This window comes from Haliotis cracherodii, unplaced genomic scaffold (genome assembly GCF_022045235.1).
Source record: "Haliotis cracherodii isolate W230 unplaced genomic scaffold, xgHalCrac1.p SCAF_9, whole genome shotgun sequence".
NCBI lineage: Eukaryota > Metazoa > Mollusca > Gastropoda > Lepetellida > Haliotidae > Haliotis > Haliotis cracherodii.
Window position 1 is genome coordinate 8,461,172 of NW_027266343.1, and position 18,662 is coordinate 8,479,833.

Below are 18,662 nucleotides of genomic sequence, written 5' to 3' on the forward strand. Positions count from 1 at the left end.
ATTACTAATATACATAACTGTCCTTAAGGTATAATGTTCGTTACAACGATAAACGCACATAATATAACCAGCGAGATATTACACAATTTATAATTAAATTTAATAATTATAATATTATTATACAGTTAGTTAAAATGCGTTATTTTAAACGGGTGATTAATACATAGAGAGTACTACACGACCTTACATTAGATACCAGTTTCGGAAACGAGGGTTATAAAATCTGATCCAGGCAAAACAAGGTCAGACACCAAACAGATCACGCGTTATCAAAGTTTCCAAAGTAGATCAAGATCGGGCACGATTTTATGAACTGGCGTCATATCACCATGCAGAATTTTCACATTATGAAACCAAACGGAAGTCACAAGTGCATGTGTTATCACAGTCCTAGACTTAACGACCTACATCTACGGCTGTACATAGACTTTGATGTAGCTATACCGTAACCGTTGTTTGTCGGTCTTAGACTTGCACAAGTCTCTAAGGCAATAAATATTTGTTGTCATAATTTCTAGATTATGTAAATAATAACACGTTGTCCCTATAAGAGACTTGACTGTCCACATATCTAGACTTGTCTATCAGGAGTATAGAATTACTACACATCCATGGATTTTTCTTTCAGTACAGCCTTGGAGCAAGGCTATATCGGTCGCAGCATGAGTTCCTCATCAGGAGTTAAGATTTCAATTTTCGAAAACGACAGTTGTTTAAATTTGTTTGTTGTTTAACGCCGCTCTGCAATATTCAAGCTATATGACGGTGGTCTGTAAATAATCGAGTCTGGACCAGGCAACCCAGTGATTGATATTGTGAGCACCGATGACACGTAATCAACAAGGTCACCGAACCTAACAACCTCATCCATTTCGTCGCCTCTTACGACCAGCATAGGTTGCTGAGAACTTTTTCTAACGAAAATTGAAATTACGTTTGGCGGCAACCATCGACCAGACGCATTTCGACCTTTGACTGGTGATGGGAAAAGATTGAATGTCCCTATATTAATAAAATATGGATCCTATTGTTAGTATGATTCTATTTGATAGTGATTTTCATAAACACACGTTTGTGATATAGTTGGAATCGTAAAATGGACTCTGCTTTTACTAGAGATTCCTAAAGATTATTTAAAGGGTTTGGTCGCTTTTATTTAATTATTCAAATATTTTCAATTACCCGAACTATGACTAACTAGAATGGGGCAATAGAAATGTGCAGCACTTGTCATATAACGAGCGACATACAAGACATCTCAAGTTACTTTAATCATGCAATGGAATTACAAACACGAGCACATCTTGTATAACTTCTTATTGGTGGGATGTGTCTGTCCGATGTAGATCAATACCCCCGGGGGATGGCAAACGTCTTGAGACTGGCGTCAGACATTGCTTGCGTGATAACACCACACTGACGGTGATGGAGATTGAGTTGAAGTGTAGTAGGTGTTGGTTATAACTGTACGGAGGGAAGTGCTGTGTTTGCGGGCCAACAGACTGGTATTGTAAGGAGGTACTCTCTCTCTCTCTCTCTTTCTCCCACCTCTCTGTCTCTCTCTCCCCTCACTCTGTCTCTCTCCCTCTCTCTGTCTCTCTCCCTCTGTCTCTTTCTCTCCCTCTCTGTCTCTCTCTCCCTCTCTCTCTCCCTCTGTCTCTTTCTCTCACTCTCTGTCTCTCTCTCCCCTCTCTCTGTCTCTCTCTCCCCCTCTCTCTTTTCCTCTCCCACTCTCCCTCACTCTCCTCTCTTTCTCTCTCTCTGGGGCGGTCGGGTAGCCTAATGGTTAAAGCGTTCGCTCGTCACGCAGAAGACCCGGGTTCGATTCCCGATAAGGGTACAATGTGTGAAACCCATTTCTGGTTGAATGTTGCTAAAAGCGGCGTAAAATCAAGCTCACTCACTCACTCTCTGTGTGGTGATTGTGGAGGTTGTGGTGATAGAAGATTGACAGGGGATATATTTATCATGTAACTTATTCCTAGTGTCTGATACAGGCACCTCCTACGAGATGAAGACCAATCAAAGTCATTGTTTAGCTGATATATCCGTACAATAGTCACATGAAACGACAGAGAACTAGACAAAAACGTTTTGTTCTTTAGAAAATATATAATTCAGCGCTGGATTTAAAACGACAATGCTACAGTAAAATCAGTTTTAATATTCACCGAAACAGATTTTTATGGAGCGAAAGTGGCAAAAATAGTGATAAAAATGATGTGAATGGTTAACTAAAAATCAGTATGTCACCATTTTTTGTGTTGTGTATCTGTGAACATTTTCAATACATTTTAAAAAGTAAAATAATGTTTATTTGTACGAAGTAAGTAGCAAATTTATATCATTAACATCAGCAGTATTTACTGTCAAGTAGGTAAAATTATTTAAGCATAATAAGTCGTATGTGTTTTAATATACATATAAACTAAAATGATTTATCATTGTCACGTTTATAATAATTCGTTTGTTCTTTTGCAGAATGCAGCATCGATACGGGGGATCCGCATTGTAAAGCAGCTATCAATTTCGTTGCATTTTACGTCAGCATATGGAAGGTGAGGTGAGGTGAAATGGGGTTTAACGTCGCGTCCAAGATTATTGCACTTATATAGCGACATTCATGCACGTGTGTGTGTGTGGCTGCTTGTACTAGTCCCGACTGATGCCGATTTATAGTGTTAGTTCACTGAGATACCATGCCGCAGTTTAACATGAATACCCCACTCAGACACAGTATACTGACACCAAGCCGACCAGTCCTTGTTTTAGCCCCTTAATGCCGAGCGCCAGACAACAACAGGTAACAACAAGTATAATCTTTTAACGTTTTTTGGAATGACGTGGCCGGGAACAGAACCCCGGACCTTCCGCTCTCCGGGCGGACGTTCTACCGCTAGACCACGGAGGCGGTCTCAGCATATGGAAAGAGAATAATACATTGAGTATGTCCCGTTTAAATCTAAGTTAAGTGAAAACATATGAAAACACAGAGTATGACTGATACTCTCTCATATCTCAACTTGTCAGCCCAAACCTTGCTAAGCTGGGAACGTTCACTTCAGATTATAAATGACATCGCTATGGCGTTTTACAGATTACTATATAAATACACTTCCATTAAAGGCATACTGAGTAAATCTAATAATCTAACAAAATTTGTATAAAGTCATGAAAGTAGTTTTGTTTCAAAGATATTATGAAGGAAAAAAATGTAATACCGGTTGGTGTGTGTACCTCAGTAAATAGCAAGTCTTGAAAGATCAAAGCTGTATTGACGGACAATACCATGCCATTCCAGTTAAGTCGTTAATAATTGATTAAGTTATATTTTCCTCATAAAGTCTATGTTTATAAATTGTATATTTCAAAAATCAACGAGAAGAAATTCTTTAATACTGATTGTACTATAGGATGCTCGTGGTTTCAGCATACAGTCTGACAGACCTGTCAAATACAGAACACCTCCATAAAAAGATCACCGCTTGTGAATGGTATAATCAATTTCCTCAACGTTATGAGCCATGCCTCATTTGCCTGTACATGTCAACACACTAAACGACGGGAGCCGGGAGCCGCGGGGCTAACAGACGGAGTGTATGAGCCAGGGTACTTCTGGAACACTACCGCCTTGTGAAGAAATTGGGAACACGTGCTTGTTGCGATAGACTCGTGTCTGTCTTCTCGATACCACAAGCGGTTATTGCTAATGGCATATTCTGGTTCATATAGTTCCTGCACTTATCGTCTAGGTGTGTCTATTTTCTGCCACATCAGTATACGCTTCCTGATAGATGCTACAGTGTAGAGCTACGTACCGTGACGCATAACGCGGCGTTATATTTACCGTTTACTTTATGCTTCATTGATATCATGAGACGTATTCTCGTTACGACTTTTCTTAACGTTCAATGAGTTTATCTCTTGTGCTCCTCCCAATACACCATCAGAGTGCCCATGCATACACCTTCATATCTCCCTTTCATGAATAATTGCTTCCCCTCTCAACAAGTATCTGTGGTGGCTCGTCACATTAACTAGAAAGAGTCTGGCTTCATGCAGCAACTGATATAACACTGTGACAACACATTTAAGTTATCTTTTAAATTCTATTACAGTTTGCTTTAAAAATCAATATTTGTTCCTCGGTGTTAAGGGCATGTTATACAAGATTTATTAACACGCTATGCTCTATATCGCTTGAATTTCTACCATACATGTTCACAACAGGTTTGATATTGGTATGTTTGGCAAACATATAGCATGACAACACGGGATTTTGCCACAAGGGGACACGTGTTTTCGTTGTATCTTTAACATATCGGGAGGCTATGTCAAAGGCGATAGCTTGAAACATCTGACCAGCTGACCTCGGTGTTTGAAATGGTGTTCTATATACGATATTAAGAGCTGTAATGCTGATACGGTATTTATTCTGTGAAGGCATACCAGACAATCGTTTCCAGGAATTCCACCTGTACGGTACCGACAGTCAGTGGTAGATGATTATACCAGGACTGGTTGTTTGGATATATATGTGTCTGAGGTATAGTATCGTCATAGTAGACATGTACAGTTACTAGTACAATGGCTGTTACTGAAACTGTTCCTTGTATTCAGGAACCATAGTTTGTACTAAAATCAATACAATGAGGTTTGATGAACCCAAGTTAAGGCCAAGATTTCCAAACTCGGCGTCCTCATTTGTGTTCCAATAATTGGTATCTAAAATATATACTGCATACTCACATCAACCTGTGCCATGTATCTGAATCATTTTTATCATCATCCTCACTATGAATAATGTACTGAGGACGAAGAATGTTAATATCAACCTACCGTTATCAATAATTATGTAGTCCCTCATGGTGTCAGCTCCTGTGGTAAAACCCAAACAGCGAGTACAGGTCCACTGTGATTACCCCTGTCCAAGGAGTGATACAGCAGACTTGGTCCCAAGAACCCAATCGATAGGCTCTGCCAACACGGTACACAGCAAACCATCCTCATCTGACACTGCAGCCTCTGCAGCTTAAACTGACACACTGAGAGAGCGTCTCGGATGAAGGCACACTGTTTTTGTTGAAGCTCCAACCACAATGAATAATATATATTTCATATAGTATCGACAGCTGACTACTTCGTATCTGTCGATTGATACCTGACAACAAGGTCGTCAATCACTGCAGTTTGAACCTTGTACAGAACCATGATGATTAGTACGATCGGTGTTTAAGAATCTGAGCAATTCCTATCATTGAAATGTTTCGAACGCAGCTGTGCACGGAACAGCTGGTTTGACGTTTCTCGGTCAGGTTAAATATTCAGATTTGGAGATTGAAATCAGAACCTATTTTACTTTTTGAGAAAAAGAAACGCCCGTGGCCAAACGTGTGCATCCTATACAGACCTCCTCATCCTTCCTATCGCCGGCGTGTGTTGCTATTCTAGGAACTGTGAATAACCCTTCGTCACTGACAGTAAATCAGGGGCTCGTCTACTATGTGTTTTCCATACGCGGGTTTCCGTACCATATTTCCCTATACCCCTGAGCAGCGTTTCGTCAGTGTGACAGAGTGGGGAAATTGAGTTGAATCGATATTTCAATCCTTTAAAGCTCACTTTGTGATAACTCCTGATGGGGAATATTCCCAGCCGTGAACGTGACTCGTCACTAGTGACTTATTTAACAAGCAATCGTTGTAATGGTAACGTGAGAACGGAATCGGAATGGGCTGTATGTTACAAGGTTAGCTATTGAAAAAACGCATGGTTTATTCATCTAACTGTTCCTTTGATGTAGGTATTTCCGCAAATAGCTGCACTTGTTATGTGTTCTAGAAGGGAACACATGCTATCCATTCAGTTAGCACTGTGGCAGTCTACTCTTTCAAAATAGAACAATAATACATACGGAGTATGTATTCTATAAACAGTCACAAACCGAGTGTGCCCATCGTCAAAAGGGGCGGTGGGGTTAAATAAGTAGTGGTTAAAGCGTTTGCTCGTCACGCTGAAGACCCGGGTTCGATTCCCCACATGGGTAAAATGTGTAAAGCCAATTTCTGGTATACCCCGCCGTGATATTGCTGGAATAGTGCTAAAAGCGGCGTAGAACCATACGCACTCATCATGAATACGGCTAAAGGTATGCATGCATTTTGCAAATAAATAATTAAGAGTTTTCAAGTATCAATAAAACATTTAACTCAAGTCACGATGAATTTTAAGGTGATTTACATTTTTTTGCAATTTAAAGTTAAATATAAATATAAATATACAGCAACAACCTGTTAATACGGACAGTGGTCGTTCCCGTGATTTTGCCCAGTTTAACAATTATCCGGATTAACGAATCATAGAGTTGTGTTCTTCTATATATGAAGACGCTTAAGAAGTAATGTCTGTCCAAAGTCCGTCCAAACCAGCGGTACAGAACCATCGAGGTTTCATTGTAAATCCAAGGGATGAATTTGCATGTCCCGTTAGAAGAGTTGACAACGATGTTATGTTTAAATCATATATTATAAACATACATACATACATTAATAACAATATAGATCAATACAATGTACACAACACTGGCATAGTTCTACTCTGTACACACATAAATATGCAGTGACATGGGACTTTTTACACTGTATGTCTGCATAACGTTTTCAACAGTAAACAGGAACAATAGTTTAGCAGTACACAACTTACCGTACAGCGCTGTGGCAATATGCGTGACTGTAATTACCGAGGTAGGTAATGTGCCGTTACTGTGATTGACATGTGCGCGGTCTCTTTATATACTGTAATTCCTGACTCTCCTGTATTACGTTCTGTCGACGGTTTGGGACAGAGGAAGTGACGTTGTACATGATTCTCCTAGTGCCACTTGGTACTATGTATGTATGTATGTATGTATGTATGTATGTATGTATGTGTGTGTGTGTGTGTGTGTGTGTGTGTGTGTGTGTGTGTGTGTGTGTGTGTGTTATGTATGTATGTGTGTGTATTTATGTATGTGTGTGTGTGTGTATCGTATGAGTGTATAGTATATATATATATATATGTGTGTGTGTGTGTGTGTGTGTGTGTGTGTGTGTGTGTGTGTGTGTGTGTGTATCATAATGTTTTGTTTAAAAGATTGCATCTGTTCCGTAATGGAATGCTTTCTGCAATAAATGGAATGCTTTCTGCAATATCTTATCTATCTTATAGCCAAGAGTCAGGGAATCCTTGACATTTTGCGATTTTTGGAAACCTACGGGCATCGCTACAAAATTAATCGACACGACCATGAAATTCGAACCAGCCATGGGCAGCCAGACAGTCAACCTGATTCCTCACATATTTACTGTCTCGTCAAATGTGTTTCAAATGTGCAAATTAATCAATTTGTCACGTTATGGACTTAAGAGATTTGGCCAGAATTCTTGTACTAATGTAAAAGTAAAATTGAACAAATCAAACAGAACAATTTGCATAAATCTACCATCTTGAGATACATTGTGTATAAATTGTATATGGATATACTTATGTACCAGTGTTTTGGTTTTTAGAATAAACTTGATTGATGGATGTCATATATAGTATGACCGCCTCCGTGGTCTAGTGGTAGAGCGGAAGGTCGGGGGTTCGATCCCCTGCCGCGTCATACCAAAAGACGTTAAAAGATGGTCATTGTTGTTATCCTGTCTTGCGCTCGGCATTAAGGGGCTAAAACAAGGACTGGTCGGCTCGGAGTCAGTATGTTGTGTCTGAGTGGGGTATTCATGTTAAACTGCGGCATGGTATCTCAGTGTGCTAGCATTATATATCGGCATCAGTCCGGACTAGTACAAGCATCCACACACATACACACGTACATGCACGTCGCTATATAAGTGCAATAATCTTGGAGGCGACATTAAACCCCATTTCATTCACCTCATATATATTATGTTCAAGACAAGCATCCTTACGTTCGTGGCCGTGGTAATTTTGTAATGAACAGTAATTAAATCATCGCTGGGATTCGTCATTCAAGTGAATACAATCATATTGCAACAAACATCGTCGTATGTGGTCAACAAACTTACATCCTTCGTTTACTTAGAGATCCGTACCTTCACACGAATATTCCAACACGTGTTGCCAATATGGCACCGTGTTGTACACAACGTATACATTACAATCAGATGTAATAACACAAGTAATAGAATATCTACTCCTGTTCCCCTTCATAACCTCTTGTATTCACACATATTCAAAGCAGATGTTCTTACCAAAGAATAACAATATTGTAAATACCTTGACTCGGTGTCAATTACATCGTGAATGCGGCATATTGCAGGCGAGTAATTTCCTCTTCGGCTCAGACAGGCGGAGCATGAATGTTTAGCACAGACAGCACAGCGACATACGACTTCATACAAGGAACGCTGTGATCTATTCACGACTGTGACACTAGACTTGCACAAGTCTCTAAGGCAAAGATGATTAGTTTAAATCATATTTTCTAGTTTATATAAGTAATAAGAACAAGTTGTCCCTATGTAAGACTGACGTCCTTTACTCTCCGCTTATCTAGACTATAATAATGATATAATGACAACACACCCATCGACTTATAATAAAGTACAACCTTGGAGCAAGGTTACTCTGACACTTGAGGAGGTCAATGTATTTACTTGGTTAATTAAATACATTGTCGTACAGCCCTGGCCACACGATCGTTGCAGACACGTCTTTTGGGTAAGGGCATTTAATGCCTTAGATTAGTATAATAAATTACAATGGAACGTGGATGATATAAGCGATGGATGATGTTACTGTCCGTAATATGGTTTTGGTTATTGTGTTTAACTAATTTGTATTCTGTGTATTAATTTGTATTTACGATCGCAGTGGAGTAACGTGGTGACCATTCAATTCTCATTCTTTTAAGCATTTTGATTTACTGCTTTATATATTTAATATCACTCTTTTACTACTTTAATAAACTGTAAGTGTAATCGTATTTATAGTGTTTATACTTTTAATCAATGTCTACAGTAATGAGAGAACAAGATCAAAGTGAGTGAGTGAGTCTGGTTTCACGCCCCCTTCAGCAATATTCCAACAATATCGCGACGGGGACACCAGAAATAAATATTACACACATTGTACCTATGTTGGGAATCGAACCCAGGGGCATTCGACGTGACGAGAGACCACTATAACCACTAGGCGATCCCACCACCCCTTTATCAGAAGAAACAAATGGATCAGATTATGTAACTGTACCCGAGTTTGTCGGAGACCCGACTTAAAAGGGGACTCAGGTACTGGACTAGCTTGGTCTGTCCGCACCAATAGTGGTAAAAGTTTATAACCTACGTCATTAACGGCTATTGACCAATACGTATGGAATCGAACCGGATCTTCAACATATCAAGCAAACGCCTTAACCACAAGGCTACTCAACCATCATCATGCTGACGAGCGGCGGTCGGGTAGCCTAGTGGTTAAAACGTTCGCTCCTCACGCCGAAGACCCGGGTTCGATTCCCGACATGGGTACAATGTGTGAAGCCCATTTCTGGTGTCCCCCGCCGTGATGTTGCTGGAATATTGCTAAAAGCGGCCTAAAACCATATTCATTCACTCGACTAAGTGTGTTATCGTATGACGTAAAACGTTGATCATGCTATCAACCACTGGGTATCTTGAGTGGTCCGGACTCAATTATCAACACCGTCACATGACTTAGCTAGAATAATGTTGACTGTGACATAAACATCTATAAATAAACATATATATACCAATCATCATTTGTCAAAGTTATCCTGATATTCGTTAAACCGGACGATTCACTTGGAACAGTACCGGATTAACAGGGTTTTACTCTATACCTCCTTGACTCTGGACACCGTGTTAAATGAAGCATCTCCTACGTCTGAACGGTAATAGCTGTTTTCGGTAACTGAAACAATTCGGCCTATCTGGGCACTCGCAAATCATTCGCAGAACCAAAAGGTAACCTGTTTCATCATAATATACCCAACATCGAACACCCCAAATCAATGTATAAAACAGATTTAGCAAAATGAGACATGATTTAAATTCCAGGAACCACAAACATCATCACACACAACAAAAGTAAATATTTGAAATATTCAAAGCCTTGCACGTTATAAGTACAGGAGTCATTGATGGTTGACAAGACTGAGTCTGTTCAGAAAAGTAATAACGTGGCATTGATTGCAACCAAGGACTGAAAACAAATCATACACAACAACGTACACAACAGACGAAATTCGAAATTGCATATTTAACATATGCAACATCAAGTTCTCCTCACAAAGCATATTATGTTTTATGTGTAATTAAGTTGTTCAATTCACCTTGTGTGACAGAACAGGAGGCCAATATGTATGTAAATGTAACCGAATGGCGTGACGTAAAACCTGACGACAGTAGGAAAGATGGCACAATGATGATTAGGCTAAGTCTGATTTATGTCCATGTCACATTCCATTTGTTATGGGTTTTTTTCATGATGAAATGCATCCATTATTGATACGTGACTCATTGGTGATCATGGCGGAAACATGGAAACCGCATTACGTAAAACCCGTTGTAACATATCCCTTCTACAAACATAAAGCTGGTTATTATAATCATTCAGTTGAAATTTTCTGTGATCAATCTTATTTGTTTGTCTGTTTGTTTTTTCTTTAACGCCGCACGCAGCAATATTCCAGCAATATGATGGCGGTCTCTAAATAGTTGAATCTGGACCAGACAATCCAGTGATTAAGATCATGAGCATCTATATACGCAATTGGGATAAGATGACATGCATCAAACAAGTCAGAGAGCCTGACCACCCGATCCCGTTAGTCGCCTCTTACGGCAAGCACAGTCGCCTCTCAAGAAAAGCATAAATCGCCTCTTACGGCAAGCATAGTCGCCTCTAACGACAAGCATAGTCGCCTCTTACGACAAGCATAGTTGCCTCTTACGACAAGCATAGTCACCTCTTACGGCAAGCATAGTCGCCTCTCACGACAAGCATGGTCGCCTCTTACGACAACATAGTCGCCTCTTACGACAAGCATAGTCGCCTCTCACGACAAGCATAGTCGCCTCTTACGACAAGCATAGTCGCCTCTTACGACAAGCATAAGAGTGAGAGGCATCGTCGCCTGTACTGTTGTTACACTGGGCTATATGTCGACTACAACTACTTTGTAAACCTATTTTTAGAATCTGAAACAAATTCATTATTCAAATATTCATTCTGCCTAAAAGTTTCAGTGTTCTTTCAATGTTTTTCCTAAAATGTCCGTCTTTTTTCATTCCCCATGAAGATGCACCACAGGTTGAAAACCCTAGGGAAATATATTTGAGATATGCCTATCTATCACAACAATATGAATCAAAACGGCATCAAAGGTAGCATTGGTCTGTATTGATAAGTGGCTTGTTGAATGCAGTTAAAAGATTGATCAATCTGTTGAGCCATATAATTCACCATAACTATTCAAAATGTTCAGTCAGTTCATCCATGTACAGAACTTTGCCTTGATGCATATATGGCTATGTGTGTTCACAGACGCAGCCATGATTGAAATACTTATCAACATTGCTCATAAGAATATTTAATCCTTGATGAACATCACATATGCAGGAAAAGGGTAGACCCTTTAAACCTCTATATAGTGGAAGCGCTGAAGTGGAAGCGCTGAAGTACCAGCCCACAGATCAAGGTTATTACATGAAACACTTGGAGGAGGCGGAAGGGCGAGTCGCATTTCAGAAGGTCTGTAACTACATGTATATTAAAACCGGCAACTACAATGCGTTCAACAGGAAGGACTGGCCATGTAACTGCTGTGAAGCCACGAACTTATTATTGTGCATTATATAAGTGCATTGTGTCGTATATACATCCATGACAACATGATACACACTGTCAAAATGTGTTCAGATTTTAAACACAAACTTAAACACTTTACTTGTCTAATTCCACTAATTTTAAAGCGTTTTTTAAAGAAAACGTTAATATATCCCAAACATCTCTATATCTGTGTCTAAAATATAAACATGTTCATAATTTCAACACGTTCCGAATGAAGAGATTACAATATTTTGTCAAAGTGTTTACCTGGCATAGTTGCTCTGCGACAGTAAAGAGCACAAACAACCAATAGAAGTATCACAATAGGACACGCCTCAACACAAAGGGCTTCCAAATGACAAAATGCCGGTTGAAATATGTACTTCTCTACTATCCATAATTCTTAATGAATGTGGTATACTTCATAACGAAGTAAAACCCAAAAATATTCACAAAGTCAAATACTTAAGGTGTAAAGATATTTTGACTAAAAGTCGTTATCAAAATATATGATTATATGGCCACGTAAGATATTCATTGTTGCATCTGTAGATCTGCTAAATAGAGTTACGTAAATCCTGTTGATTCGAGAAAGGGGGTAGCTTAGGAAAGCAAACAAAGTGTATTATTCGCTTTTTTGTGGACATGTTTAGGTTCTAAACATGTATTGACCCTAAACAGGTTTACAGTTTCACATTATGCTAAACATGCGTACAGTTTTGATACTATGCTAAACATGCGTACAGTTTTAACATTATGCTAAACATGTTTACTGTTTAACACTATGCTAATAACATGTGTACAGTTTTAAAACTATGCTAAGCATATTTACTGTTTTAACATGCTTAACATGTTGACGGTTTCAACATTATGCTAAACATGTTTACTGTTTTAATATTATGCTAATAACATGTTTACTGTTTTAACATTATGCTAAACATGTTTACTGTTTTAACATTATGCTAAACATGTTTACTGTTTTAACAATATGCTAAACATGTTTACTGTTTTAACATTATGCTTAACATGTTGACGGTTTTAACATTATGCTAAACATGTTTACTGTTCTAATATTATGCTAATAACATGTTTACTGTTTTAACATTATGCTTACCATGTTGACGGTTTTAACATTATGCTAAACATGTTTACGGGTTTAACATTATGCTAAACATGTTGACAGTTGTAACACTATCCTTAACATGTTTACTGTTTTAACATTATGCTAAACATGTTTACTGTTTTAACAATATGCTAAACATGTTGACTGTTTTAATATTATGCTTAACATGTTTGCTGTTTTAACACTATGCTAAACATGTTTACTGATTAACATTATGCTAAACATTTTTACTGTTTTAACATTATGCTAAACATGTTTAATGTTTTAACATTATGCTAAACATGTTGACAGTTGTAACACTATGCTAAACATGTTTACGGGTTTAACATTATGCTAAACATGTTGACAGTTGTAACACTATCCTAAACATGTTTACGGTTTTAACATTATGCTAAACATGTTGACAGTTGTAACACTATGTTAAACATGTTAACGGGTTTAACATTATGCTAAACATGTTGACAGTTGTAACACTATGCTAAACATGTTTACGGGTTTAACATTATTCTAAACGCGCGACAGTTGTAACACTATGCTAAACATGTTTACGGGTTTAACATTATGCTAAACATGTTGACAGTTGTAACACTATGCTAAACATGTTTACAATTTTTAGACTATGCTAAACATATTTACAGTTATAACTTTATGCAAACCATGTGTAGTATACTAATTAGGCTCTAAACGCTCATAATTTGACGGAGTAGTGACATTTCTACTGTATTATGTTACACATTGTTCAGCGCCATTGATACAGCATGAAGATATAGCACTATGCTTCATGTCAATAGAAGAATCATACCGACAAGACGGAAGGATACAACATTTGAACATGGCTAGAACAACATTACAACAACATTATAACAACATTTACAAATACCTTCCACCTTCGTTTCCAGCTTGATCACACGATGAGCGAACATTTTGAAAACTAAACCTCCGTTTCAGCTATTCCAGGACAAAACTATGATAAACATTGTATACAGCCACTACCCTCCATCTCAATCTGCACTGCGATGCGTTATTATAACAAGGAATTGTCTGTCTCAAAATGTCATATGACACGCCGAAAATGGCATGCCACGACTATTTGTCTAGCAGTAAGAGACAGCAGTAAATTATTCATATCTCCACTTTCCCTGTCGCTCCCAGGATGGACGTTACTCTAAGTGATGTTGTTCTAGGACCCCGAGTACATTTAGCGTAATAAATTACTTACAACGAGACAACATAGATATTAATATTGGATAACTATATTGTTTCGAAACAAGGGATGGCATCTTGTACCAAATCAAATGTCAGACGCTATTGTATTGTCTCTGTTAATTCATGAATAACTAATACTAATAGCATTACACGGCGCAATCTTTTTATACAGTAAGGGTGGGTAAGTGAGTGAGTTGGGTTTAACGCCGCTTTGAACTCAATTCCAGTTATATCACGGCGTGCCAGCTTGATGTGGGAGGAAAGCCCGAAGTGATGCAGGTCTGAGACGTTTACCGCTTCGGTGAAACCACGACCACGAGTATGGTGCTGACAAACTAAGAAACATTTTGGGCGAACCGGGATTCGAACCCACAACCACAGGTTTCTTGTGCGCTCAAGGGACGCAACTCTGCGAAGCGAATTGCGGCCATTTAGAGTAATGGGCCAGCCGTGCCCCCTTATACAGCAAGACATCCGGTACACGTACATGTGTCATCATATTGAATCAATGAAAAAACAAACAGGACAACTTTTACTTTAAAGAAAATGAAAAGTCCAATAGATAAAAAAATCCTGAAAATATTGTTACAATAACGATTGTTGACATGTTCATTTGTATATTTTCGAATTATTATCTTTCAATCAAAGGCTTGCGTGTGCGTCAGCTGTTTACTTCACCTCTTTGTAATCAGCGTCAGTCGAAATATACAATGATTCATTACATACCATATATATTGTATTTCAACCCGTTTGTCTAAAAGAACAGCTAGCCAGGCCAGCTAAATGGTCAAGGGCGTTGTAATTCGCTTTGTGGAGTTTCGTCCCTTGGGATCCGCTAATCGATAGTTCGATTTCTATATTCCTACAAGCTTGGTCTATCCCTACCAATAGTGGTAAAAGTTTATTAATTACCTACGTAATTAACAGCTATTGACCGTATACGTATGGAATCGAACCGGATATTCAACATGACAAGCGAACGCCTTAACCACAAGGCTACTCAACCATCATCATGCTTACGAGCGGCGGTCGGGTAGCCTAGTGGTTTAAGCGTTCGCTCCTCACACCGATGACCCGGGTTCGATTCCCCACATGAGTACAATGTGTGAAGCTCCTTTCTGGTGTCCCCCGCCATGATATTGCTGGAATATTGCTAAAAGCGGCGTAAAACCATATTCACTCCATCACTCACTCTTGTTCACATGCTGGTGTCTCTGGATCAAGACCTGCACTACTTAACTGAAATGGCGTAAAACCATACTCACTCAATCAAGATTACAAACATACAAAAGGGGTTATCCTCGCTCTATGACCCATGATAAGGTAACCATAGATGATGACCGCTCCACCCTCCCCCCCCCCCCCCCCCCCCCACACACACACACACACACACCTCATCATGATGAGAATATGTAAGACGGATAGGCCCCCTACCCCATGATTATGTGAACATGTCATATGGGTAGGGCAGGGGACACTCCCCTGTCTGATTCAAGAGAGAACGCGTCTAAGGTGAGAGATATATTGTTGAGTAAAATCCTACCCACATACTACTACAGTGATGCATCTCCTCATCAATCCCTCCTCACACCATACACTCCACATCCACATGGTTATCAGGTGGCAAAGTCTACAGCCCCAGACACCGCTCCAATTACCAGGAATACCTACCACAGTCGTAGAATGACGGAGGCTGATACACGAACGTAGCGGTCCAGAATGCCTGTTGCAGATGTGGTGTTATGCGTCAGGTTTGCTTTCATTGACACGGGTCATCATACGTTGCGCGGATGGTGCAGGGCTGATCTACAAATACCACCACAGCCTATATAACCACACTGGCGGAAGTTCGCCTAACGCCACGGTAATCCCAGGAGATCTTCACTAAGGTTACGTCCTCCCATCGCTGACCGACATTGCTGACCATTGACTGGGTTCATGGTGTTGTTTCTTCACAATTAACCGACCGCCTACGTGGTTCGATTCCCAACCGCGTCATATAAAAAGACGTTAAACGATGGCACTTGTTGTTACCCTGCCTGGCGCTCGGTATTAAGAGGCTATAACTGGGACTGGAGCTCGGAGTCAGTATACTGTTTCTGAGTGGGGTATTCATGTTAAACTGCGGCATGGTATCTCAGTGGGCTGGCACTTTTAATCGGCATCAGTCCGGACTAGTACAAGCGGCCACACAAACACGTGCATGCACGTCGCTATATAACTGCAATAATCTTTGACCCGACGTTTAACCCCATTTCACCTCACCTCAGAAAGTTCCGATCGTGGAATGCTTTGTTTCGGTGAGTGAGTATTCCAGTATTCCAGTTATATCACAGCGAGTCAGCTTACTGTTGAAGGCAAGCCAAAAGTGATAAAAGTCTTAAATGTTTATCACTTTGGTAAAACCTACGAGATGGGTATGGGGCTGTAGCATTTTGAAACATAATCAGCTCGAAAGTATGATCATATGTTTTTTTGCCTGTGTTTTTAGTCCATTTGAACAGTATGTCAACTTTATATGGGATACAGGCCCAAAGTCACACAGGTCGAAGACGTTTCTCGGCATAGTTAAACGCGATAACACTCGTTGCTTGACATACCAAGGGTCATTATCAGGGAGAATCTAGAATTCGATATAACGATCCTGGCACGAGTAAGGGACGCAACTCTGCACATCGAATTGCAGCGTCACTGACCACCCTTGACCCAAAGCAATATACGACTCACAAGGAATCTGGTATGTTACTTATCGAAACAAATGCTTGCGGTCATATCTGTTCCCTTATTTCTTTCTGTGAGTATATGTTACTTTTGCCGGCTTTATCAATCAACGCAATGGAGAACTCCTGTATAATTACTGGAAGCGCGTCTAAAACAGGTGTTATGTTGAAAATCGATACTAATTTAAAGGTACCGACCGCGACTCGTTCCAAACTCTCGCAATTCGATTTTTAAGGTTTATAATTGGTCAAATACAACTGTGGTTAAATGTAGCGATTTCCTCATGATCAGCGGATTAAAGTGAATGTTCTTGTATAAAAAGACATCAATCAGAGCACATGCTTCGTGAGGGAATGGCATGAACGCTTGTGAGTCATTAAAGTGCAACGATGTACCCAAACTGTCTGCAACCGCTGATTAATCACGCAAACATTGATAGCCACACGGTGCATTCATTTATAATGTATCACTGCATTGTGTTAATTTATCATTTGGAAATATGTATTTAGGCTGATTACCAAACAAAACATATCAGTATCATTCACAAAATGATCAGAATAACATAAACGTTCTTTGTCTTTAATAATTTTCATCAACCAGAATCATTGATCATTATATCAACTGTAAATACGTATCCTAATCAGACAATGCACGCAGCGCAGCAGTGTAAACCGGGATAAGGCGAATATTAATTAGTGCAGTGAAGCTGGATAATCCTATTATCTTACCTGAACATGCATGACAAGATGTGATCTATATTATGGTCCGAAAATTCCGTAACGAAACGAGAAAATGTACAACGTCAGCACCAGAAATTAACCAGTCTCAACTATCAGTCACAGATTCCATTGGACGAAGAGTGAGGGAACTTGTATCAACGGGTCCCTGAAATCAGTGATGACACAGTTGTTTGCGAAAGGGGTAAGCATGTCCTGCTCTATCGGCATCACCCGCCACTCATGTCCTGCTCTATCGGCATCACCCGCCACTCATGTCCTGCTCTATCGGCAGCACCCGCAACTCATGTCCTACTCTATCGGCAGCACCCGCCACTCATGTCCTGCTCTATCGGCAGCACCCGCAACTCATGTCCTGCTCTATCGGCAGCACCCGCAACTCATGTCCTGCTCTATCGGCAGCACCCGCAACTCACACAATTTGCACAATAAAGTCAATGTTTGTTTGTCGCAAATCAGTGCTCCTCCAACAACGTCTGAGGCGAGCACCATCATCCTCTAATGACCAGTTTGTGTAAGATGCGGATAACGTTTCAAGTGTCCTTCCTCATCCTCTATCACGTGACTCTTGACATCCTGTGCCTCATCCTCGCCCTCGGCCCTCAGTGTCAGATAAATGAATTTCATCGATCCAGCTGAACGTCCTTTCACAGTCTTACTCGTACAACAATGCCCATTGAATATACAAAACGTCTGATTGTAGGCGCTATATATTGTTCAAGAATCAATTTTTGGCACGACTTCGGCATCTAAGCCACTTTGAACCTGACTGTTTATGCCAAGGCAGGACTCAATCTGCACACACACGCATGTCGTATAAAAGTAGTTATATAGATATAACAGGAATGACATGGACCACTGACGAGCGAGGAGACGTCATGACTTTCTTCTTCGAAGTTTATTACCCGTGAAATGTATTGATATATTCAATGTGGCATCTGCCGAGCTTTAATAGTCACTGGTAACGGATATCTAAACTGAGCCTAAATACACTTGGTATTATATTTACTTTATATATTCAACTT

The 18,662-nt window shown here is 39.8% G+C and overlaps 1 protein-coding gene across 5 annotated transcripts in view; it reads right to left on the reverse strand.

Annotated features, from left to right (window-relative positions):
- Positions 1 to 18,662, reverse strand: part of LOC139452301 (TWiK family of potassium channels protein 18-like) — an 86,802-nt gene that overhangs the window by 32,070 nt on the left and 36,070 nt on the right. Inside the window, exon 1 of one of the 5 annotated variants that reach the window (XM_071233727.1) lies at positions 8,278 to 8,410. The exons of 2 other annotated variants lie outside the window; for them this stretch is intronic. Coding sequence is in view for 1 of the 3 variants with exons in the window: in XM_071233724.1 (XP_071089825.1) it covers positions 4,840 to 4,867 (28 nt within the window). In the remaining 2 variants the exon portion in view is untranslated. Of the gene's footprint in view, positions 1 to 4,839; positions 4,994 to 6,702; positions 6,809 to 8,277; positions 8,411 to 18,662 lie in introns of those variants that run through there. 2 more of the 5 variants (XM_071233726.1, XM_071233724.1) reach the window with 2 other exon arrangements.